Source organism: Oncorhynchus mykiss, chromosome 21 (genome assembly GCF_013265735.2).
Source record: "Oncorhynchus mykiss isolate Arlee chromosome 21, USDA_OmykA_1.1, whole genome shotgun sequence".
Classification (NCBI taxonomy): domain Eukaryota; kingdom Metazoa; phylum Chordata; class Actinopteri; order Salmoniformes; family Salmonidae; genus Oncorhynchus; species Oncorhynchus mykiss.
Window position 1 is genome coordinate 14,665,452 of NC_048585.1, and position 24,564 is coordinate 14,690,015.

General features: G+C 46.6%; 1 protein-coding gene across 11 annotated transcripts in view; it reads right to left on the reverse strand.

Moving 5' to 3' along the window:
* Positions 1 to 24,282, reverse strand: part of LOC110490610 (nuclear respiratory factor 1) — a 34,055-nt gene extending 9,773 nt beyond the window's left edge. For 2 of the 11 annotated variants that reach the window (XM_036957061.1, XM_036957055.1), the window contains exons 1-11: positions 24,134 to 24,281; positions 22,325 to 22,561; positions 21,765 to 21,879; positions 21,149 to 21,275; positions 16,391 to 16,531; positions 7,710 to 7,868; positions 6,239 to 6,442; positions 5,326 to 5,424; positions 4,814 to 4,894; positions 3,150 to 3,224; positions 2,638 to 2,795 (exon numbers count right to left, since the gene is read on the reverse strand). In XM_036957061.1, coding sequence (XP_036812956.1) covers positions 2,638 to 2,795; positions 3,150 to 3,224; positions 4,814 to 4,894; positions 5,326 to 5,424; positions 6,239 to 6,442; positions 7,710 to 7,868; positions 16,391 to 16,531; positions 21,149 to 21,275; positions 21,765 to 21,879; positions 22,325 to 22,535 — 1,370 coding nt within the window. In that variant the 5' untranslated portion in view covers positions 22,536 to 22,561; positions 24,134 to 24,281. Of the gene's footprint in view, positions 1 to 1,440; positions 1,880 to 2,637; positions 2,796 to 3,149; positions 3,225 to 4,813; positions 4,895 to 5,325; positions 5,425 to 6,238; positions 6,443 to 7,709; positions 7,869 to 16,390; positions 16,532 to 21,148; positions 21,276 to 21,764; positions 21,880 to 22,324; positions 22,562 to 23,800; positions 24,104 to 24,133 lie in introns of those variants that run through there. The other 9 variants (XM_036957064.1, XM_036957062.1, XM_036957065.1 and 6 more) reach the window with 8 other exon arrangements.
* Positions 24,283 to 24,564: the final 282 nt, after the last annotated feature.

Sequence of the window (24,564 nt, forward strand, 5' to 3'; positions counted from 1 at the left end):
ACTGAAATGGGAGGAAAAAGCAGCTGACCCCATGTCCCTATGGGACCCTTAGTTTCCTGCTCCAACTGTCCCCTCTTTCTGACATCACAGGTGTTATAGAACTACCTATGCAATTAGAGACTATGGGAATAACACTCTTCAGCCTAGTTGCCTGCCCTCCCTTGTTACGGCCCAGACCCCAGGGCCTTGTGTCAGCGCTTGCTGATATGAATACACCTAGATGCACTTTATTCACGCTGTAAGATGCCTCATTGCTAATGTAAGCACTGTCCTTAAAGGCCCAATGCAGCTGTTTTTATCTCAATATCATATTATTTCTGGGTAACAAATAAGTACCTTACATGATTGTTTTCAATTAAAATGGTTTAAACTAAAATAGCTTCTTAATAAAGGGCAATTTCTCAAGCAAGAACTTGGGAGAAAATGTTAATTCAGCTGTTATTGGCAGATGTTTGGAACTCTTTCTTATTGGTCTAATTTACCGCATGGTGAAATTTCAGGCGGTGTTTTCAAACAGCTCTGACACTAAAATGGCATTATCATCATTTATACAATTTCAAAGTATTATTCCAACCTCAGTTTAAATACATAAAACACAGAAAATCACCAGTTTGATTGCCCCGGGCTGGGCCTTTAACCGTCCGTTTGACTGCCCCGGGCTGGACCTTTAACCGTCCGTTTGACTGCCCCGGGCTGGGCCTTTAACCGTCCGTTTGACTGCCCCGGGCTGGGCCTTTAACCGTCCGTTTGACTGCCCCGGGCTGGGCCTTTAACCGTCCGTTTGACTGCCCCGGGCTGGGCCTTTAACCGTCCGTTTGACTGCCCCGGGCTGGGCCTTTAACCGTCCGTTTGACTGCCCCGGGCTGGGCCTTTAACCGTCCGTTTGACTGCCCCGGGCTGGACCTTTAACCGTCCGTTTGACTGCCCCGGGCTGGACCTTTAACCGTCCGTTTGACTGCCCCGGGCTGGGCCTTTAACCGTCCGTTTGACTGCCCCGGGCTGGGCCTTTAACCGTCCGTTTGACTGCCCCGGGCTGGGCCTTTAACCGTCCGTTTGACTGCCCCGGGCTGGGCCTTTAACCGTCAGTGGGGGACATGCTAAACTGACCCAAAATCAGCGTCTACGGGCAACTTCATCCTACTCCGTTATAAACAGAGAGGAGAGAGCATCTGGGCGGTGACCATACCTCAATCCCACTGCGGCATTCTGGGACAGCAGGATTCTGACTCCACACCCTTGTACCAGCATCCTGCATTAAGCTCACAGAGAGCCCCTCCCCCAAGCAGTGCAGCAGGAGATGTGTGCATTGTGCACATGGTTTACAGAATTACATTTCTTCCCATCTCAAAATGTTTCTGCAGGTTTCATTCAGTTTGGATGTTTTTAGATTGACACTGTGTTAGGTAATGACATTCTGTAACAACATTATACCATGGTTACAGAGTTTGTATTTTATTTAACATTTAAATATACAGTTTAGTCTCACTGACATCAAATCTATTTCACAAGAGAAACCTGTTAGAGATGGCAGCAGTCACTGAGGACTGTCAGTAGCTCAAATGATACACACTGATAACTGTCAGTAGCTCAAAAGATACACACTGATGACTGTCAGTAGCTCAAAAGATACACACTGATAACTGTCAGTAACTCAAAAGATACACACTGATGACTGTCAGTAGCTCAAAAGATACACACTGATAACTGTCAGTAGCTCTTGGGTAAAACACATGTATTGACAAAGGAAGGCCGCTGTCCTGCAGTCCTTGCCAGTGAGTATCTTTACTCTCAGTATTCAGCTAATGGGTCCACAGGTCATGAGGGCATCATTCACCAACTAGCCTACAGTAGTCGAACCAATAGCAGTCCGCTGTGGAGCCTGGGGGAATTGAGATGGTTTATAATAGCGCCAGAGGCACAGCCCACGGGTCACCTGACCAACAGGGCTCTGCCTTGTCCTATCAGAAGGTCCGTATGAAGTTGTGCATTACGTCATGAAGCCAGGCCCAGTTGGTCACATTTTTGACTGCACTAGGCCTTTAAGTAAACATGGATGGGTCATCCAATGGCTGTGGTATCTGTGTGTTGTCATTATGAAGGCTGATCTCCCAGACTAAGTACTCTCAATAGTCACCTACTCCCAGACTCAGTGCAGATACAGCATTTGGCCTGATTGTCCACAATGCGGTTGAGTTGTACATTTCCTTCACCTGGCTGGACGACCCTGCTTGTCCCTTTAGACCAACCCCCCAGAACACGCCCTACCCGTTAAGTGCCATGGTGACAGTGTGCCCTAATGAACACTCCCTACCTGTATAGTGCCATGGTGACAGTGTGCCCTAATGAACACTCCCTACCTGTATAGTGCCATGGTGACAGTGTGCCCTAATGAACACGCCCTACCCGTTAAGTGCCATGGTGACAGTGTGCCCTAATGAACACTCCCTACCCAATTAAATGCCATGGTGACGGTGTGCCCTAATGAACACTCCCTACCCAATTAAATGCCATGGTGACGGTGTGCCCTAATGAACACTCCCTACCCAATTAAATGCCATGGTGACAGTGTGCCCTAATGAACACTCCCTACCCAATTAAATGCCATGGTGACGGTGTGCCCTAATGAACACGCCCTACCCGTTAAGTGCCATGGTGACGGTGGCTCCCTGCTGCATCTCCTGGGAGGCGGCGACAGCGGCCTCAGCGAGGGACGCGACCGCCTGATTGGCCTCGGACGCCTGTGTGGTCTGTATGGTCATCTCCCCACCCTGCAGAGTCGCCCAGTTCTGCTCAACCTGGCCAGTAAGGAGGGATGGAGGGGGAAGGAGGAAGAAAGAGAGAGAGGGAGAGATGGAGGGGGAGAGAGGGAAATAGAAGGAAAAGGGTAAGAGAGAGGGAGAGAAAAAAGATGGTAAGAGGGGGAGAGAGGAGGGGGAGAGGTGGGTGAGAGGTGGGTGAGAGCAAGTGAGAGATGGAGAGAGGAAGTCGTAAGAGAGATGGAGAGAGTAAGAGAGGGGGAAAGTGACAGAGAGAGGCAGAGTTAGGGTGTTTCTACACTACGACAAATAAAAACGAGTATGATTGTGATCCTTCGACAAACATTTGTCGTAGTCAATGAACATAAAATGTGAAGTAGATCTGCAGCTTACAATAAACTGTGGCGACACCTCCATCGGTAACGTGCGACACACCGACATATTCTGGTGAAGAGTAGAGAGAACTTGCTATTCAGCAATGATATTGAAACAGAGTATGAAGTTGCATCATTTCAGGGTTACAGAACAGGAAATATGACATGTTCCTCAGCAAGAGATCAAGGCACAGTGATACGACAATCCTACAAATACCAGATCATGCAAATTACAATAAAAATGTTGTTGTTGTTGAACATATTCAGACAACGCATAAAGGCTTTTTCTTTTGTTGATTAAAATTATTAAAAGCAGTTTTTTCCTCCCCAATTTCATGAAATCCAATTGGTAGTTAATCTTGTCCCATCGCTGCAACTCCTCTATGGACCCTGGAGAGGCGAAGTTCGAGAGCCATGCGTCCTCCGAAACACGACCCCGCCAAGCCGCTCTGCTACTTGACACACTGCTCGCTTAACCCTGAAGCCAGCCACACCAAATGTGTCGGAGGAAACGCCGTACAGTTGGCGACTGAAGTCAGCATGCATGCGCCCGACCTGCCACAAGGAGTCGCTAGTGCGCTATGGGACAAGGACATCCCGGCCGGCCTAACCCTCCCTTAACCCGGACAACGCTGGGCCAATTGTGTGCCGCCTCATGGTTCTCCTGGTCGCGGCCGGCTGCGACACAGCCCGGGTTCGAACCCGGGTCTGTAGGGACGCCTCTAGCAGTGCAATGCAGTGTTTTAAACCACTGCGCACTCGGGAGGCCGGAACGCATAAAAGTTTTGAGTAATATAAAATTGTGTTTAAAACCAAAGCCTTGTATTGATCATCTCTTGAAAATGAAATAAGACAATAAACCAATAGGATTATTTATCCATGCGTGCACATCTATGGCTAGCAGTATCGCAGGATCCCAGAGTGTAAGGTATACCACAGTGTTGCATGTTGTACAACACTTAACATAATGAAACAAAAACAAGACTGATTTCTATGGCGCTTTTTACATCAGCGCAGGGTTTTTTCTGGATCAAAAAAGGGCTTAGGTGGTGGGCGTGGCAACGGGCGCAGTCAGCCCGTAGGCGCAGCTGAATTTAAGAGGCCCTCATCTTGATGGTGTACAGTATCGTTTGCATTTTAAGCCAATTTCCCGCAGTTCTACACATTTCTCCATGGAGCTGAGATCATTTTCAGGAGGTTTTAAAAGTTAATTTCCTGCAGTGCTCACATTTCTCCATGGAGCGGAGATCATTTTTCGGGGGATTTTAAATGTTAATTTTCTGTAGTTCTACATATTTCTCCATGGAGCTGAGAGAAGATATTGCAGTTTTAAAGCAAATTTCCTGCAGTTCTGCCATGGTTAATGCTGTGTTATTTTGCTCAAACATAATAAAATCAATACTGCTAAAGTGATTGTTAGTTCTCAAAGATCATATTCTAATATATATATATATATATATATATATATATATATATATTGTCTTGTCTACATCCGTTATATCTGTTGTTTAAGTTTACACTGAAAAGTGTTTTTCCATCCTGAAAATCTATAAAAAATAAAAACGTTTTTCTCCCTCACTGTATGGACTTAGGTGACCCGATAAAACGTTTAGGCGGCCCGCCCAAGGATTTCAATGGCAGAAAAATCCCTGTCAGCGCTTTAAATAGTAAGGGGGAAATCACCTCATCCATGACCAATGTGTAGAACCCACCTGGGTGTGGTCTGGACTGCCCCTTTGCGCCAGAAAGCTCACCACACATCAACTATTGCCGAGGAGAGGTGAGGAATGATATATGCCAATTAGGAATCAGGAGATGGTTAACATTAGCATCTCAAAAAGAGGAAACGCTGTCCGCACACTGCAGAAAAACGACCTTCAGGCTTTAAACGCCATCAAAATCGTTTAGTATTTATTTATTTAAAAGTGATACGGTGTAAAGGGGCATAATGCCTAAAAGTGTGTAATGGAGCCAGTTAGAGAAACCGTTCAGCTACACACTATGTTCACTACTCTGAAGACAGTAACATCTAACACTCCTCACAGAATAGTAGTAACACACCTCACACACAGGAGGGACTGCCATTACAACCGCATACAGTCATCAGATGTCTCTACAAGTGTGTGTATTTGTAAGTGTGTGTGTGTATGTGTGTTTGTGTTCTGAGAGACTGATGAGGTGTGTGGTGTGTGTACCTCTCCGTCGTTCACAGTGTAGTTGACCTGGGCCACGGTCACTGTGCCTGGCAGCTCCGAGGCATCGGCCAGAGTGGCCACCGTCTGCCCTGTGCCCACCTGAGGGGCAGAGAGGGAAAAAGAGAGGGAGAGAGAAGATGGTGGAGAGAGAGAGAGGAGTGGGGAAAGGGAGATTACAATGGGCAGCCTGGCTTGAGTACAAAACAGCCAAATCCTTCCCATGGATTATATCCCTCCAAATCATCATCCAGGGCATATTTAATCACCGCCTAGAGAGGGGGAGGCCCCGCGGCCCGCCTAGAGAGGGGGAGGCCCCGGCGGCCCGCCTAGAGAGGGCGAGGCCCCGCCGGCCCGCCCGAGAGAGGGCGAGGCCCCGCGGCCCGCCTAGAGGGGGCGAGGCCCCGCCGCCCGCCTAGAGAGGGCGAGGCCCCGCGGCCCGCCTAGAGAGGGCGAGGCCCCGCGGCCCGCCTAGAGAGGGGGAGGCCTGCCGGCCGCTTAGAGAGGGAGGACTGTGCCATCTGGATCCTTAGTAGGGTTGCAAAATTCCGGAAACACACCCAAAGTTCCCAGGTCTTTCCAAAATCCCAGTTGGAGGACTCCCAGGTTGATAAGTCCCTCCCAGCTTATTCCCTTCTGATTCAGGGAATCCTCCAATCGGGATTTCTGAAAAACCTGGGAACTTTGCGAACGTTCACGGAATGTTGGGACCCTAATCTTGACTCTGTGTTTAGGTGACCTCTGATCTGTGGAGTAGGGTTAAGTTGCCCCTAGACGCTGATCGTGGGTCAGTTTAGCATTTCCCCACTAAAAAATAAGCTGATCTTAGATCTGTTCCGAGGGGAAACTTTACCCCGGAGCTTGACCAAATATTGGTTAAGGTAGATCCTAGATCTGTACCTATGGGAAACCTGACCTGTATGAGGGAGACGGTGCCGTCGGGGTTGCTGATGGTCTGCACCACGGTCTGTGAGGGCACCAGGTGGGTGATGCTGTGGGTGGCTGTCGTCATGGCCGTGTGCTGTGGCACCTGGTCCTCAAAGGCGTACAGCAGGTCCTCGCGTCCATGCTGCTTGTAGCAGTTCTTCACGATGGTCCGCAGCGCCTGCGTCCACGACACCTAGCAAGGGGCGCCACAACAAAAGGAGATGTTATACAAGGGGACTGGTAGATTAGGTTTCAAGAGTACAGGAAACACAAACCAGACAGAATTACGATACGTTTCACTGTAGTTTAACTTTACTAATTCATATAGTGGAGTGAAACGAAGCTGAATTCAGTCTGGGCTTTAGTTGCAATACTTAAGTAATTTCCTTGCAATGATATTCTGATGGTATACTTTTTTGTATATTGTTGTCTTTTATGTAAAAAAGTAACTCACGAAACAAAATGTACATTTGTATTCATTGATACCTATGCTTCATAACTAAACATATGTTAAACAGTAAAGAAGTCATTTCCACATAACTTCTAGTTGGATTGTCCCTGGTAGAACTCTATCCCATGTTATTATAGTTGGATTGTCCCTGGTAGAACTCTGTCCCATGTTATTATAGTTGGATTGTCCCTGGTAGAACTCTGTCCCATGTTATTATAGTTGGATTGTCCCTGGTAGAACTCTGTCCCACCAAGTTATTATAGCTGGATTGTCCCTGGTAGAACTCTGTCCCACCAAGTTATTATAGTTGGATCGTCCCTGGTAGAACTCTGTCCCACCAAGTTATTATAGTTGGATTGTCCCTGGTAGAACTCTGTCCCACCAAGTTATTATAGTTGGATTGTCCCTGGTAGAACTCTGTCCCATGTTATTATAGTTGGATTGTCCCTGGTAGAACTCTGTCCCACCAAGTTATTATAGTTGGATTGTCCCTGGTAGAACTCTGTCCCACCAAGTTATTATAGTTGGATTGTCCCTGGTAGAACTCTGTCCCACCAAGTTATTATAGTTGGATTGTCCCTGGTAGAACTCTGTCCCACCACGTTATTATAGTTGGATTGTCCCTGGTAGAACTCTGTCCCACCAAGTTATTATAGTTGGATTGTCCCTGGTAGAACTCTGTCCCACCAAGTTATTATAGTTGGATTGTCCCTGGTAGAACTCTGTCCCACCAAGTTAGTATTGTTGGATTGTCCCTGGTAGAACTCTGTCCCACCAAGTTATTATTCTCTAACCGTCTCCACTCAAAGACCCTTTAACCTCCACAACGTCCTACCTCTCTACCATATTCAACATTGTAATGATACCAGGGAGGCAATCCTCCTACCTCTCTACCATATTCAACATTGTAATGATACCAGGGAGTCAATCCTCCTACCTCTCTACCATATTCAACATTGTAATGATACCAGGGAGTCAATTCACAGGGAAAGTGTGTTTTCAACCTCACCCTCTGTTTCTGTTCCTCAGTGCGCACGTCACTGCGCACGTTGGCCCAGGGGATGTCCTCTGGCCACCAGATGGGCTTGCAGCTCTCCTTGCCCCAGCCAGGCTTGCCCCTGCCCGTCGAATACTTCAACATCTCTGGGATGAACGCTCGCAGCTGGGCCTGACCAGAGGAAACAAGATACGGGGGTGAGTGGTACACACACACGTGCCCTTGACTAGGGGGAGGAAAGAGGTACTGATTACCTACCTGCAGCTTGCTGAGGTGGACTGGGCCCAGAAATAAGATTTCTAAAAAGGAGACCACACTGCACTGAGGTCTATCTACAGGCCAGTCTATGACTGAGGCTCCAGTCTGCCTCCCTGACTGATGAACTAACACAATCTTGGCCTAATGGCTCTGAACTTGGGTGGCACTAGATGGAAGAAAACAGACTAAAACCTGGAGGGACCACCTGGACTGCGTTCTTTCGTTTTCCGCTGAAAAACATTTTACAACCTTTCTCTGTTGCCTGCCCAAATGAACAAACCCCTGTTCTGGGCAGAAAACCTGAACCGCCTCAATAGTTGACACTGTAGTCTCCATCAGCTGTACTATAACACATGACAACATCCAGATAAACACACCCATTTTGCGCTGGCCAGATGAACCACAGTTCAATAACATGTTAACAGACTGCTGTAGACACCAGAGGAGATTCAGTTCAATAACATGTTAACAGACTGCTGTAAACACCAGAGGAGATTCAGTTCAATAACATGTTAACAGACTGCTGTAGACACCAGAGGAGATTCAGTTCAATAACATGTTAACAGACTGCTGTAGACACCAGAGGAGATTCAGTGAGATTAACATGTTAACAGACTGCTGTAGACACCAGAGGAGATTCAGTGAGATTAACATGTTAACAGACTGCTGTAGACACCAGAGGAGATTCAGTGAGATTAACATGTTAACAGACTGCTGTAGACACCAGAGGAGATTCAGTGAGATTAACATGTTAACAGACTGCTGTAGACACCAGAGGAGATTCAGTTAGATTAACATGTTAACAGACTGCTGTAGACACCAGAGGAGATTCAGTGAGATTAACATGTTAACAGACTGCTGTAGACACCAGAGGAGATTCAGTTAGATTAACATGTTAACAGACTGCTGTAGACACCAGAGGAGATTCAGTTAGATTAACATGTTAACAGACTGCTGTAGACACCAGAGGAGATTCAGTTAGATTAACATGTTAACAGACTGCTGTAGACACCAGAGGAGATTCAGTGAGATTAACATGTTAACAGACTGCTGTAGACACCAGAGGAGATTCAGTGAGATTAACATGTTAACAGACTGCTGTAGACACCAGAGGAGATTCAGTGAGATTAACATGTTAACAGACTGCTGTAGACACCAGAGGAGATTCAGTGAGATTAACATGTTAACAGACTGCTGTAGACACCAGAGGAGATTCAGTTAGATTAACATGTTAACAGACTGCTGTAGACACCAGAGGAGATTCAGTTAGATTAACATGTTAACAGACTGCTGTAGACACCAGAGGAGATTCAGTTCAATAACATGTTAACAGACTGCTGTAGACACCAGAGGAGATTCAGTGAGATTAACATGTTAACAGACTGCTGTAGACACCAGAGGAGATTCAGTGAGATTAACATGTTAACAGACTGCTGTAGACACCAGAGGAGATTCAGTGAGATTAACATGTTAACAGACTGCTGTAGACACCAGAGGAGATTCAGTTAGATTAACATGTTAACAGACTGCTGTAGACACCAGAGGAGATTCAGTGAGATTAACATGTTAACAGACTGCTGTAGACACCAGAGGAGATTCAGTTAGATTAACATGTTAACAGACTGCTGTAGACACCAGAGGAGATTTAGTGAGATTAACATGTTAACAGACTGCTGTAGACACCAGAGGAGATTCAGTGAGATTAACATGTTAACAGACTGCTGTAGACACCAGAGGAGATTCAGTGAGATTAACATGTTAACAGACTGCTGTAGACACCAGAGGAGATTCAGTGAGATTAACATGTTAACAGACTGCTGTAGACACCAGAGGAGATTCAGTGAGATTAACATGTTAACAGACTGCTGTAGACACCAGAGGAGATTCAGTGAGATTAACATGTTAACAGACTGCTGTAGACACCAGAGGAGATTCAGTGAGATTAACATGTTAACAGACTGCTGTAGACACCAGAGGAGATTCAGTGAGATTAACATGTTAACAGACTGCTGTAGACACCAGAGGAGATTCAGTGAGATTAGCATGTTAACAGACTGCTGTAGACACCAGAGGAGATTCAGTGAGATTAACATGTTAACAGACTGCTGTAGACACCAGAGGAGATTCAGTGAGATTAACATGTTAACAGACTGCTGTAGACACCAGAGGAGATTCAGTGAGATTAACATGTTAACAGACTGCTGTAGACACCAGAGGAGATTCAGTGAGATTAACATGTTAACAGACTGCTGTAGACACCAGAGGAGATTCAGTGAGATTAACATGTTAACAGACTGCTGTAGACACCAGAGGAGATTCAGTGAGATTAACATGTTAACAGACTGCTGTAGACACCAGAGGAGATTCAGTGAGATTAACATGTTAACAGACTGCTGTAGACACCAGAGGAGATTCAGTGAGATTAACATGTTAACAGACTGCTGTAGACACCAGAGGAGATTCAGTGAGATTAACATGTTAACAGACTGCTGTAGACACCAGAGGAGATTCAGTGAGATTAACATGTTAACAGACTGCTGTAGACACCAGAGGAGATTCAGTTAGATTAACATGTTAACAGACTGCTGTAGACACCAGAGGAGATTCAGTGAGATTAACATGTTAACAGACTGCTGTAGACACCAGAGGAGATTCAGTTAGATTAACATGTTAACAGACTGCTGTAGACACCAGAGGAGATTCAGTGAGATTAACATGTTAACAGACTGCTGTAGACACCAGAGGAGATTCAGTGAGATTAACATGTTAACAGACTGCTGTAGACACCAGAGGAGATTCAGTGAGATTAACATGTTAACAGACTGCTGTAGACACCAGAGGAGATTCAGTGAGATTAACATGTTAACAGACTGCTGTAGACACCAGAGGAGATTCAGTGAGATTAACATGTTAACAGACTGCTGTAGACACCAGAGGAGATTCAGTGAGATTAGCATGTTAACAGACTGCTGTAGACACCAGAGGAGATTCAGTGAGATTAACATGTTAACAGACTGCTGTAGACACCAGAGGAGATTCAGTGAGATTAACATGTTAACAGACTGCTGTAGACACCAGAGGAGATTCAGTGAGATTAACATGTTAACAGACTGCTGTAGACACCAGAGGAGATTCAGTGAGATTAACATGTTAACAGACTGCTGTAGACACCAGAGGAGATTCAGTGAGATTAACATGTTAACAGACTGCTGTAGACACCAGAGGAGATTCAGTGGTAGTTTTAAACCAGTGATGTTTCATTCATTCTCCCTACTGTTTAAGTGGTGTGCTGTACTCTGTACTGTACTCTGAACAGTTAGGATTGACGACTAACCACAATGAAGCCTGATTGCTTGGACTCATCCAAACTATTGCATAAGAGGCCTCATTTATTTATTCTGATTTTCCCCCTCTGCCTGGGAGACGAAGGGGGTGGAACACACACACCCCCGCTCACCTTACCAGTCCCCTGTGCGTGTGGTGTGTGTGTGTGTCTTACCCAGCTGGAGTGGGTTTCGTCCCCATGTCCTCAGTGTCCCTGGTAATACTGGGGCCGGGGTAGGGATGGGACCACTGCAGCATCTACCCACATTGACATCACTGAGTAAATTTGGCTAAAAATAGAATCACCACACAGCTATCCAGTTTGCTCTGTGTTCTGAGAGAGTAGACAAAATGGCGGTGCCTTGACTGGCTCTGGATAGTCTGAAACATGGATGGGTAACCTCTGGTGATAACATATCATACTATAAATTGTTTTTGAGAAAGCCATTCTGACCCGTCTTCGTCTCCGTCCTGCTGTAGTTGCAGCCAGTGAATTAGCGTTTGGAGAAACCCTCTCGAAAAATAACAGAAACACACATTTGTCAGAGTTTATAAAATGGAGACCGACAAAGACTAGTTTACTAATGTAGCAGGTAGCAACAGCTATAGTAAGCTCCTCAGTGCCTCTGTTTCTCCACCTGTAGCTGGTGAGGGGGGGGATTGGGGGACAGATGGCCTAATTACAGTGACTGTGTTGCGTTAACCCCCCTCCCTTTAGTCTAATCCGGCAGGCTATCAGCCAATCAACAGCCAGCCACTCCAAACCCAAAGAGCTGTAATTATGGGCTGGCTCACCCTGGCTGGTCTCTTGACTCACCTGCTGCTCCTAGGCTCTTCATACCACCAGCCACCAGGGCCCTCTCGTGAACTCCCCAAACCCAGCCATATGAGCCTCTCCAGGGATAGTCAGGCTGACTCCCCTTCCCTGGTTGTCACTCAATCCCTATCCATCTTACCACCTCTTATTTGAGCCTTTCTCCTGGCACAACCATGTCTTCCACTCCACTACTATATTGAACCTTTACATGTATACAGGTTTGTCTCATTGAGATCATCTCTTTTGAAAGAAACACCTATTCAGCAGAGTAGAAGTCGACAGACTGCATCTCCACAAAACGCACACTCTCCCGTCACTCTGGCCCCAGCCAGGTGAGTGTCCTGGGATACTGCTTTGACCTGGCTCTCCAGGTGCTCCAGACCCCCCCCCCCCCAGTGCAAAACCTGGACACATACAAATCTGCTGGCTAGACAATCTGGACCCTCTCTAAAATTATCCGCCGCCATTGTTGCAACCCCTATTACCAGTCTGTTCAACCTCAATCTCTCTTTCGTATCGTCCGAGATCCGTAAAGATCGGAAAGCTGCCGCTGTCATCCCCCTCTTTAAAAGGGGGTGACACTCTAGACCCAAACTGTTACAGACCTATATCCATCCTGCCCTGCCTTTCTAAAGTCTTCGAAAGCCAAGTTAATAAACAGATCACTGACCATTTCGAATCCCAACGTACCTTCTCCGCTGTGCAATCTGGTTTCCAAGGTACTAAACGATATCATAACCGCCATCGATAAAAGACAGTACTGTGCAGCAGTCTTCATCAACCTGGCCAAGGCCTTCGACTCTGTCAATGACAGTATTCTTATTGGTAGACTTAACACCCTTGGTTTCTCAAATGACTGCCTTGCCTGGTTCACCAACTACTTCTCAGACAGAGTTCAGTGTGCTAAATCGGGGGGGGGGGGGCCTGTAGTCCAGGCCGACTCTTTTCTCTGTATATATCAACGATGTCGCTCTTGCTGCGGGTGATTCCCTGATCCACCTCTACGCAGACGACACGATTCTGTATACATCTGGCCCTTCTTTGGACACTGTTAACAAACCTCTAAACGAGCTTCAATGCCATACAACACTATTTCCGTGGCCTCCAACTGCTCTTAAACGCTAGTAAAACCAAATGTATGCTTTTCAACCGTTCGCTGCCCGTACCCTCCCGACCGCCCGACTAGCATCACTACTCTGGACGGTTCTGAATATATGGAACTCTACAAGGTGTTTGGCTAGTCTGTAAACTCTCCTTCCAGACTCATATTAAACATCGACAATACAAAATTAAATCTAGAATCGGCTTCCTATTTCGCAACAAAGCCTCCTTCACTCACGCCGCCAAACATACCCTCGCAAATCTGACTATACTACCGATCCTCAACTTCGGCGATGTAATTTACAAAATAGCCTCCAACACTCTACTCGGCAAACTGGACGCAGTCTATCACAGTGCCATCCGTTTTGTCACCAAAGCCCCAAATACCACCCACCACTGTGACCTGTATGCTCTAGTCGGCTGGCCCTCGCTACATATTCGTCACCAAACCCACTGGTTCCAGGTCATCTATAAGTCTTTGCTAGGTAAAGCTCCGCCTTCTCTCAGCTCACTGGTCACCATAACACCCACCCGTAGCACGCGCTCCAGCAGGTATATCTCACTGGTCATCCCCAAAGCCAACAGCTTTTTTCCATCTATGTAACATTGCAAAAAAAAACTTTTTTATGGAATGGTCTGCCTACCCATGTCAGAGACGCAAACTCTGTCTCAAAACTCTAAAGTCTTTACTGAAGACTCATCTCTTCAGTGGGTCACATGATTGAGTGTAGTCTGGCCCAGGAGTGTGAAGGTGAACGGAAAGGCTCTGGAGCAACGAACCACCCTTGCTGTCTCTGCCTGGCCGGTTCCCCTCTTTCCACTGGGATTCTCTGCCTCTAACCCTATTACAGGGGCTGAGTCACTGGCTTACTGGTGCTCTTTCATGCAGTCCCTAGGAGGGGTGCGTCACTTGAGTGGATTGAGTCACTGATGTGATCTTCCTGTCTGGGTTGGCGCCCCCCCCTTGAGTTGTGCCGTGGCGGAGATCTTTGTGGGCTATACTTGGCCTTGTCTCAGGATGGTAAGTTGGTGGTTGAAGATATCCCTCTAGTGGTGTGGGGGCTGTGCTTTGGCAAAGTGGATGGGGTTATATCCTTCCTGTTTGGCCCTGTCCGGGGGTATCATCGGATGGGGCCATAGTGTCTCCTGACCCCTCCTGTCTCAGCCTCCAGTATTTATGCTGCAGTAGTTTATGTGTCGGGGGGCTAGGGTCAGTTTGTTATATCTGGAGTACTTCTCCTGTCTTATCCGGTCTCCTCTGGGGCAGTATGCTCTCTCTAATTCTCTCTTTCTCTCGGAGGACCTGAGCCCTAGGACCATGCCTCAGGACTACCTGGCATGATGACTCCTTGCTGTCCCCAGTCCACCTGGCCATGCTGCTGCTCCAGTTTCAACTGTTCTGCCTGCGGCTATGGAATCCTGACCTGTTCACCGGACGTGCTGCCCTTTCCCAGACCTATTATTTGACAATGCTGGTCATTTATGAACATTTGAACATCTTGGCCATGTTCTGTTATAATCTCCACCCGGCACAGCCAGAAGAGGACTGGCCACCCCTCATAGCCTGGTTCCTCTCTAGGTTTCTTCCTAGGGAGTTTTTCCTAGCCAACGTGCTTCAACACCTGCATTGCTTGCTGTTTGGGGTTTTAGGCTGGGTTTCTGTACAGCATTTTGAGATATCAGCTGATGTACGAAGGGATACATTTGATTTGAACACCTCCTCTGGCCGACCATTCCCCTGCTGCCAATGACTGGAACGAATCGCAAAAATTGTAGACTGATACTTCCCTCACTAACTTTAAACATCAGCTAACCGATTGCTGCAGCTGTACATAGCCCATCTGTAATTAGCCCATCCAATCTACCTACCTCATCCCACATATTGTTATTATTTACTTTTCTGCTCTTTTGCACACCGGTATTTCTACTTGAGCATCATCATCTGCACATCTATCACTCCAGTGTTAATTTGCTAAATTGTAATTACTTCGCTACTATGGCCTATTTATTGCCTTACCTCCTCACGCCATTTGCACACACTGTATAGACTATTTTCCTCCCATTTTTTTCTCCATTGTGTTATTGACTGTACGCTTGTTAATTCCATGTGTAACTGTGTTGTTGTTTGTGTCGCACTGCTTTGCTTTATCTTGGCCAGGTCACAGTTGTAAATGATAACTTGTTCTCAACTGGCCTACCTGGTTAAATAAAGGCGAAATAAAATAATAAAACCACCTTCGGTAACCCCATTGCCAACCAGCTTTGGCAGAGTGAAGTAAGGCAACAGATCCTCCTCCCCTCAACTCATAAAAAAACACAAAAAAACAACAGCCATAGAGATTCTTCCTGGTTCTATCACGCCTGCCCCAGAGGAGACAGGATTGGCCGCTCCTCTCCCTGTGGGCCCTGTGATTGGCTGTTTCTATCCCTGAGGGCTCAGTGATTGGCTGCCTCTGTCCCCTCGCCCTGGGGTAGTGTCTCTGAGGGCGATGCATGGTACCAAGTCTCTGATGATGACGATCCAATGACTGTGTCAGCAGTGAAGTAAACAAGCTAGCGCCACTTGGGATGATGACTACTCTGTGAGCCATCTCTGGGCTGTGTTCATTAGGGCACAGCGAAGCAAAACACTTTGGAAAGGAAAAACAAAAATGAGTGCCTCTTACTTTTTGGATAAGTTCAGATAGCACCTCCCTGTTTCAGTCCGCTTCGTGCCTACAGATCAGGACTCTCTCTGAATGCTGTGTCCTGGTCCACACTACTTTCTCTCACATACTGGACTGGCACCACACCCTGATAGCCAAATGGAGGATATCTGCCTCTTAAAATGGGCATATCAGAAAGCCTTGTTTGGCTCATTGTGGATTCCAAATCTGTCTCATGAAAACATTAGATTACAAACTAGAATCAAATAGGATCTATAGTTCTAACGAGCAACTCATGCTGGAGAAACTAGTGGCAACTATCATCATGAGAACAGGTGAAAACCTTGACAAAATTGACCTAAAAGGGGCATTTGACCTTGAAGCATGTCATTTTCTAGCGTAGCCAAGCATGAAACCATAGTCTGAGCAGTGAGGGATTTATAACCAACTGGCTCCATCTGCTGGCCAGACGAGGGTTCTCATCTCACCCATAAACATGAATAAATATAGCTGTGTGTGTCAAGTGTATCATCTCTCTATGGGCTCACCTGTGTCATCTTGTCCACAGAGACGGGGATGCCGTCAATGGTGAGGGGGGGCAGCTCGGAGGTTAGTTCCCCCCCGGGGGGTGCGTGCTCGGCCAGGGCGTTCTCCAGGTCCTCCAGGATCATGCCCTTGTACTTCCTCACCTGCAGGGAGAAGGAGGAGGGGTAGGAAAAACATGGGTTAGTGGACGACCCAGAGTAGGGGGCAAAGGTCAAGGGAAGGTTATCCCTAACCTTGTAAAAGCAGTCTGAGAACCAAACGTTGTGACATAGTGAAAATTGCAGGCTAGGGCTGGGCGATATGGCCAAAACCTCATATCCTGACATAGGTCAATTCATATCCCGATAACGATACATATCACGATATAGCACATTTTCTGTCAATTCAATGAATAAATAGTTTATATAAAATGACCACACGTAAAGGCCCATTTCTTATTACATTTTGAATTAAACTCAACAAATAAAGGTACTTACTCATATTTGATTATTTAGTACCTTTGCGCAAATTTTCAATTAAGCATGAAACAAAATAAAATATTAATGTTTAAAATCAACAAAAAAGGTAAATAGAAAACACTTCAACTATAGTTGCAAACAAAATAAATACAGGCCTAAAATATAGGCAGTCATTGAAAATAAGAATTTGTTCCCAACTGACTTGCAGGCTTTTTAAATAAAAGTTATAAATAAATTAAATAAAAAAACATATTAATTTGCATTTGGTACCTTGGGTCAAAACTCACAAAACCCCTGTTTCTCGAACGTGTAAATTGGGGCCATGTCTTTGCAGATGTAAGTTGTAACGGCAGCTGTTATCTCCTTCCATCTTCGTGATTCTTTGCCATATGCTGTGCCGCGGGCAAAAGCCTCTTGTAACGTCTGAGTCAGGGGTTTGTTTTGAGCACTAGACTGTACTTTTTGGGGTCTCATCCGTAGACTCTCTCCGTACCGTTTCACATGATTCTTGCGTAGTTGGTAAGAGAGGTTAGTGGTGTTTGAGCCTGTTGTTGGGACTGGCCTGTTTCACATGATTCTTGTGTAGGTGGTAAGAGAGGTTAGTGATGTTTGAGCCTGTTGTTGGGACTGGCCTGTTTCACATGATTCTTGCGTAGGTGGTAAAAGAGGTTACTGATGTTTGAGCCTGTTGTTGGGACTGGCCTGTTTCACATGATTCTTGCGTAGGTGGTAATAGAGGTTAGTGGTGTTTGAGCCTGTTGTTGGGACTGGCCTGTTTCACATGATTCTTGCGTAGGTGGTAATAGAGGTTAGTGGTGTTTGAGCCTGTTGTTGGGACTGGCCTGTTTCACATGATTCTTGCGTAGGTGGTAATAGAGGTTAGTGGTGTTTGAGCCTGTTGTTGGGACTGGCCTGTTTCACATGATTCTTGCGTAGGTGGTAATAGAGGTTAGTGGTGTTTGAGCCTGTTGTTGGGACTGGCCTGTTTCACATGATTCTTGCGTAGGTGGTAAAAGAGGTTAGTGGTGTTTGAGCCTGTTGTTGGGACTGGCCTGTTTCACATGATTCTTGCGTAGGTGGTAAGAGAGGTTAGTGGTGTTTGAGCCTGTTGTTGGGACTGGCCTGTTTCACATGATTCTTGTGTAGGTGGTAATAGAGGTTAGTGGTGTTTGAGCCTGTTGTTGGGACTGGCCTGTTTCACATGATTCTTGCGTAGGTGGTAATAGAGGTTAGTGGTGTTTGAGCCTGTTGTCAGGACTCTGACCTGCGACACGTCTTGTAGAGGACGGTTTTCTGGTCCGTGTCAGACTTGTCATACCCAAACCACGTCCATCTGACAGAAGTAGCCCCTCTTTTAGGTACGAGCTCCTTGTCTCCGTGCTCTGGGCCACGTTCATTCTCCTCCATGTTTGTTTGTGTTGCAAATTTCCTTCTGCAAAGCGTCATCCAATTGATGAAAAATATTGCCGTAAAGAGTGTGATTAGGCACAAATCTCAGATCAGAAGACAAACCCCTTAAATACTAACCTTAACCACTAGGAAGAAAAAATGTTTGGGGGTAAATATCTGTCGACACTGATATTTCCTTCTTTTCCTTGAGGTAAGGAAAGGAAAAGCCCTCGTCGAGTGAAGACGATGTTTCAGTCTACTGCTTTCACCAATCACAGATCAGCGTTTACTTCAACCAATGAAGGACAGAAGAGCGGATGCACTGAGAAAAGTTGAACTGGACCATTGACTTAACCCCAATGTAAGGCAGGAACAGTGAACACAAACTCCTTATATGAAACACTAACTTATTTTCTTCTGTGTTACAGATTCAGCCAAACATTATGAGGCGGCAACACATCCTCCGTCTGTGTGGGAGACGTGTGGCAGACACGCGTCTGTGTGGGAGACGTGTGGCAGACATGCGTCTGTGTGGGAGACGTGTGGCAGACATGTGTCTGTGTGGGAGACGTGTGACAGACATGTGTCTGTGTGGGAGACGTGTGACAGACATGTGTCTGTGTGGGAGACGTGTGACAGACATGTGTCTGTGTGGAAGACGTGTGGTAGACATGTGTCTGTGTGGGAGACGTGTGACAGACGTGTCTGTGTGGGAGACGTGTGACAGACATGTGTCTGTGTGGGAGACGTGTGACAGACATGTGTCTGTGTGGGAGACGTGTGACAGACATGTGTCTGTGTGGGAGACGTGTGACAGACATGTGTCTGTGTGGGAGACGTGTGGTAGACATGTGTCTGTGTGGGAGACGTGTGGTAGACATGTGTCTGTGTGGCAGACGTGTGACAGACGTGTGGTAGACATGTGTCTGTGTGACAGACGTGTGGTAGACATGTGTCTGTGTGGCAGACGTGTGGTAGACATGTGTCTGTGTGACAGACGTGTGGTAGACATGTGTCTGTGTGGCAGACGTGTGGTAGACATGTGTCTGTGTGGCAGACGTGTGGTAGACATGTGTCTGTGTGGCAGACGTGTGGTAGACATGTGTCTGTGTGGCAGACGTGTGGTAGACATGTGTCTGTGTGGCAGACGTGTGGTAGACATGTGTCTGTGTGGCAGACGTGTGGTAGACATGTGTCTGTGTGGCAGACGTGTGGTAGACATGTGTCTGTGTGGGAGACGTGTGGTAGACATGTGTCTGTGTGACAGACGTGTGGTAGACATGTGTCTGTGTGGGAGACGTGTGGTAGACATGTGTCTGTGTGGCAGACGTGTGGTAGACATGTGTCTGTGTGGCAGACGTGTGGTAGACATGTGTCTGTGTGGGAGACGTGTGGTAGACATGTGTCTGTGTGACAGACGTGTGGTAGACATGTGTCTGTGTGGCAGACGTGTGGTAGACATGTGTCTGTGTGACAGACGTGTGGTAGACATGTGTCTGTGTGGCAGACGTGTGGTAGACATGTGTCTGTGTGACAGACGTGTGGTAGACATGTGTCTGTGTGACAGACGTGTGGTAGACATGTGTCTGTGTGACAGACGTGTGGTAGACATGTGTCTGTGTGACAGACGTGTGACAGACGTGTGGTAGACATGTGTCTGTGTGACAGACGTGTGGGAGACGTGTGGTAGACATGTGTCTGTGTGACAGACGTGTGGTAGACATGTGTCTGTGTGGCAGACGTGTGGTAGACATGTGTCTGTGTGGCAGACGTGTGGTAGACATGTGTCTGTGTGGCAGACGTGTGGTAGACATGTGTCTGTGTGGCAGACGTGTGGTAGACATGTGTCTGTGTGGCAGACGTGTCTGTGTGGCAGACGTGTGGTAGACATGTGTCTGTGTGGGAGACGTGTGGTAGACATGTGTCTGTGTGACAGACGTGTGGTAGACATGTGTCTGTGTGGGAGACGTGTGGTAGACATGTGTCTGTGTGGCAGACGTGTGGTAGACATGTGTCTGTGTGGCAGACGTGTGGTAGACATGTGTCTGTGTGGCAGACGTGTGGTAGACATGTGTCTGTGTGACAGACGTGTGGTAGACATGTGTCTGTGTGGCAGACGTGTGGTAGACATGTGTCTGTGTGACAGACGTGTGGTAGACATGTGTCTGTGTGGCAGACGTGTGGTAGACATGTGTCTGTGTGACAGACGTGTGGTAGACATGTGTCTGTGTGACAGACGTGTGGTAGACATGTGTCTGTGTGACAGACGTGTGACAGACGTGTGGTAGACATGTGTCTGTGTGACAGACGTGTGGGAGACGTGTGGTAGACATGTGTCTGTGTGGGAGACGTGTGGTAGACGTGTCTGTGTGGGAGACGTGTGGTAGACATGTGTCTGTGTGGGAGACATGTGTCTGTGTGGGAGACGTGTGGTAGACATGTGTCTGTGTGGCAGACGTGTGGTAGACATGTGTCTGTGTGGGAGACGTGTGGTAGACATGTGTCTGTGTGACAGACGTGTGGTAGACGTGTGTCTGTGTGACAGACGTGTGGTAGACATGTGTCTGTGTGACAGACGTGTGGTAGACGTGTGTCTGTGTGGCAGACGTGTGGTAGGCATGTGTCTGTGTGACAGACGTGTGGTAGACATGTGTCTGTGTGGGAGACGTGTGGTAGACATGTGTCTGTGTGGCAGACGTGTGACAGACATGTGTCTGTGTGACAGACGTGTGGTAGACATGTGTCTGTGTGACAGACGTGTGGTAGACATGTGTCTGTGTGACAGACGTGTGGTAGACATGTGTCTGTGTGGCAGACGTGTGGTAGACATGTGTCTGTGTGGCAGACGTGTGACAGACATGTGTCTGTGTGGGAGACGTGTAACAGACGTGTGGTAGACATGTTTCCACTCACCACATTCTCCAGAGGCGCAGCACCAAACACCTTGAACAAAGCGTTGGGTTTGGAGGGAGAGATGCACAGAACTATGGCCTGTTGACCAACTCTGGTGGTGTACTCATCCAGGGTGGCTCGCAGTTTCCTACAGACACAAAAACACCAGGAAAATAACTCAAACGTGCTCTTTCTAGTCACAGGGACTATAAAACACAAATAGCCGTGATAAATGACTGTCATTCCATACTTCGATTAAAATAAAGTACCCCCTTTCAGAAAAAACTAAATAATGACAAATAAAACTAAATGAAGTGGGATACTAGTAGGATACTGTTCAGAATGACAAGAGAAAGAGAGGCAGGAAAACAGTGCCCTAGGTGAGTTCTGGAAGATTTTGGGGTCATAGACAGTTTTTATTTTACCTTTATTTAACTAGGCAAGTCAGTTAAGAACAAATTCTTATTTTCAATGACGGCCTAGGAACTGTTGGGGAACGTTCTGCCCCTGAACTGCCTGTTCAGGGGCAGAACGACAGATTTTGACCTTGTCAGCTCGGGGATTTGAACTTGCAACCTTCAGGTTACTAGTCCAACACTCTAACCACTAGGCTACCCTGCCGCTCTGGGCCACTCACCTCAGAAGGCGTGTCTGTTGTCTCTTGCGGATGGACGGGTTGGACTCGAAGATGTGGGGCCTCTTGCGTTTCTTGCCTGTTGCTACGGCAGCAGCTGCAGCCATGCCTACTGGGCCTGTGAATAGAAATAAGACAGTTGACATGGAGCAGTTAGCATTAGTGGTCTGACAACACCATCTGCTGGTCAGTTATGTACATTACAACCGATTTAGACCTGGGATACCAGGTGTGTCCTCAATTAATGATCAGGTAGAAGAGAAAACCAGCAGGCACCGGGTCAGAGTTGAGTACCCCTGGTGTAGATATACATGTTATGTATAGAGCTGGTTATGATTGCCTACTCTACATGACAGGCAACCATGTCTTTCTGTTTACCACAGCATTCTGTAATTTTCATAAGGCGTGACCCTGATACAAGGGCCCCATGACCTAGCTTTGGCAGAACAGATCCTGAATACAGTAACCTCTTCAAGACAGAGAACAAAGCAGCTCATTTCACTCTGCTACTATACTGTCCTCCATCATGCCAAAGACCCCTCCTCTCATTGGCCAGGGCTCACCTGCAGCTGCCAGGTGCGCGGTCATCTCGTCATTGCCGGCCGAGTGAAGGATGTCTGAGTCATCATAGGCGTCGTCGTCAGGGGATGAGGGAGAGTCCTCGTCGGCGCTCAGCATGCTGTGATCGGTGTACGTGGCCACATGTACCTGCTGCACGGCGTGCTCCTCGATGGTGGTCATGTGTTCAGTCTGGTGAACGTTGTGGTCCTCCATGGCGTGGTGCTAGCCTCAAACACTAACTGAAGAGAGTAGAAAATAACTTATTCCATTCATTTTTGTTGGTGTCTCAGTATGTAACAACCTGACACCACACACACACAACATGCTGGGACAGCCATAGAGAAGCGCTCCTGCCTCCTGGAGCAGAGTTGGGGTTTAAGTGCTTTACGGCAATAGTTAGCACATGGGATATTGATGCAAGTAACCCAGAGACACACGTGTCATTCAGGGGTGTGTATAGGCCTACACCCACTTCTACAGTGATACTATCCCAGAAGTATGTTAACAGGGCTCAATGAAATAAAGCTTGTTATGTCAAGGGGCTATATCTGAAAATGTGTACTAACTAAATTTGTGATACATGACATAACTAATGATAATAGTAATATTAGTAGTAATAGTGTCAGTGTAGATACATTGATGCAGTGCGTCTGTAGTTATGTTCAATAAATGGCTGAGGTTGACTATATTCCAAATATGTTCATTCAAAGGCATGTATTACTTTACAACTCAAAAGGCTAATCGAGTATTGCACTGGGCGACCAATTAATGATAGATTTGGGGGTGGGAGGAGACAGGAAATGTAAAGATTGAATGGCTTGCATGATGCATCTTTATAAACTGTTATATAGCCCTACTATGAATTACTTGAGGGGAGAGAGGATACACCTAGACAGTAAGACAGACAGGGGCAGGAATGGGCTGGCTAGCCAACCAGTTAAGTCTTGACAAATTATCAATTGAGCTTGTCTAGCTAACAGTAACTCAAAATTAGGTTGCACTGATAAGCATTCTCGGTCTCTGCTATTAAATACTCGCGAAAGATGAGACGAATGCGAGCTATATTGATAACAGACCATAGCTACTAGCTAGCTAACGCTACCCAACCTGCCATTCAATGGCGGTGGATAGACCACAACAAGCTAGCTGATTAGTGGCTAAGTTAGCGAATGTGTTTCGCTAACACTGTTTAACAGCGTTTCTGATCAAATGTTATGGTTATTTTACTAGCCATATACTTAGCTAGGTTACTGTTAGTTAGCTCCGATGGTGCTTCTAGATATGACAAGAACCTAAATAAACTATCATTAACGTTAGCTAGCAAGTCAACCATAAAAACGCAGTTGGCTAGCAAATGTCCAAGACACATTTCGCTAGAGAATTAGCTGGCCAAGCAGCTGTATTTAGCAACATACTGGACAATTGTGTAAAAAATAGAACAATTATTGGAATCAGAATCCAAAATATTGCATGCTAACCAAGCATCGCATGCGATTACATGTGCTGTGCACTTGTTAAGCTAAAATAACGCGACTACTGTAGCACCGAACCCGCCATCTCGAGCTACAACTGTAACAATACATAACAGGCCTAGCGGCCTACATCAACACCAACGCTATTGCTGCATTATCTCGACTTATTTTCGGTGTGCGCAAAGTGTACTGTCGTCAAAAATGTCAAATATTCGTTTTTTTTCGTTTTCTCATCGGTATCTAAAACAATGTGCATATTTTCGCCCCTATGCTGCCGGGTTTGTTGGTGCGGCTGCGCCGGGGCTGAAATAGCTGGAGATTGCGCGGTAGGGCACTAACCTCAGAGCGGCTGCGCTACTTCGGGCCTGCGCCGTACGATGGGCCTGGGAATCCGAGCTCTAATGGAGGACAAAGAACAGCCAGCCCGAAAACACACCGAAGCTGAAGCTCGGCGGTCCCGCTGATCTACCAGAACACCGGGCTAACCACGCCCCTTTCCAGTTAAAGATCACCGGCAAAAGTAGACTTTTCTTATTTGATAAAAAGTTAAACATATAGCAAATAGTGTTCAGTATTCATTCAATATAATCCATATAGCTATGTTTATTTTGTCCGCAAAAAAATATACAGTATCGCAACCCCCCCCCCCCCCCCCCTGAAATAAGTAGTTGTTTTTATAAACATCACTAGCAAAAACAATACACGCAATTTGAATGACATACCTACTGTACAAAATAGGATAATATCTTCTTTCTAATGATGTCAACTTT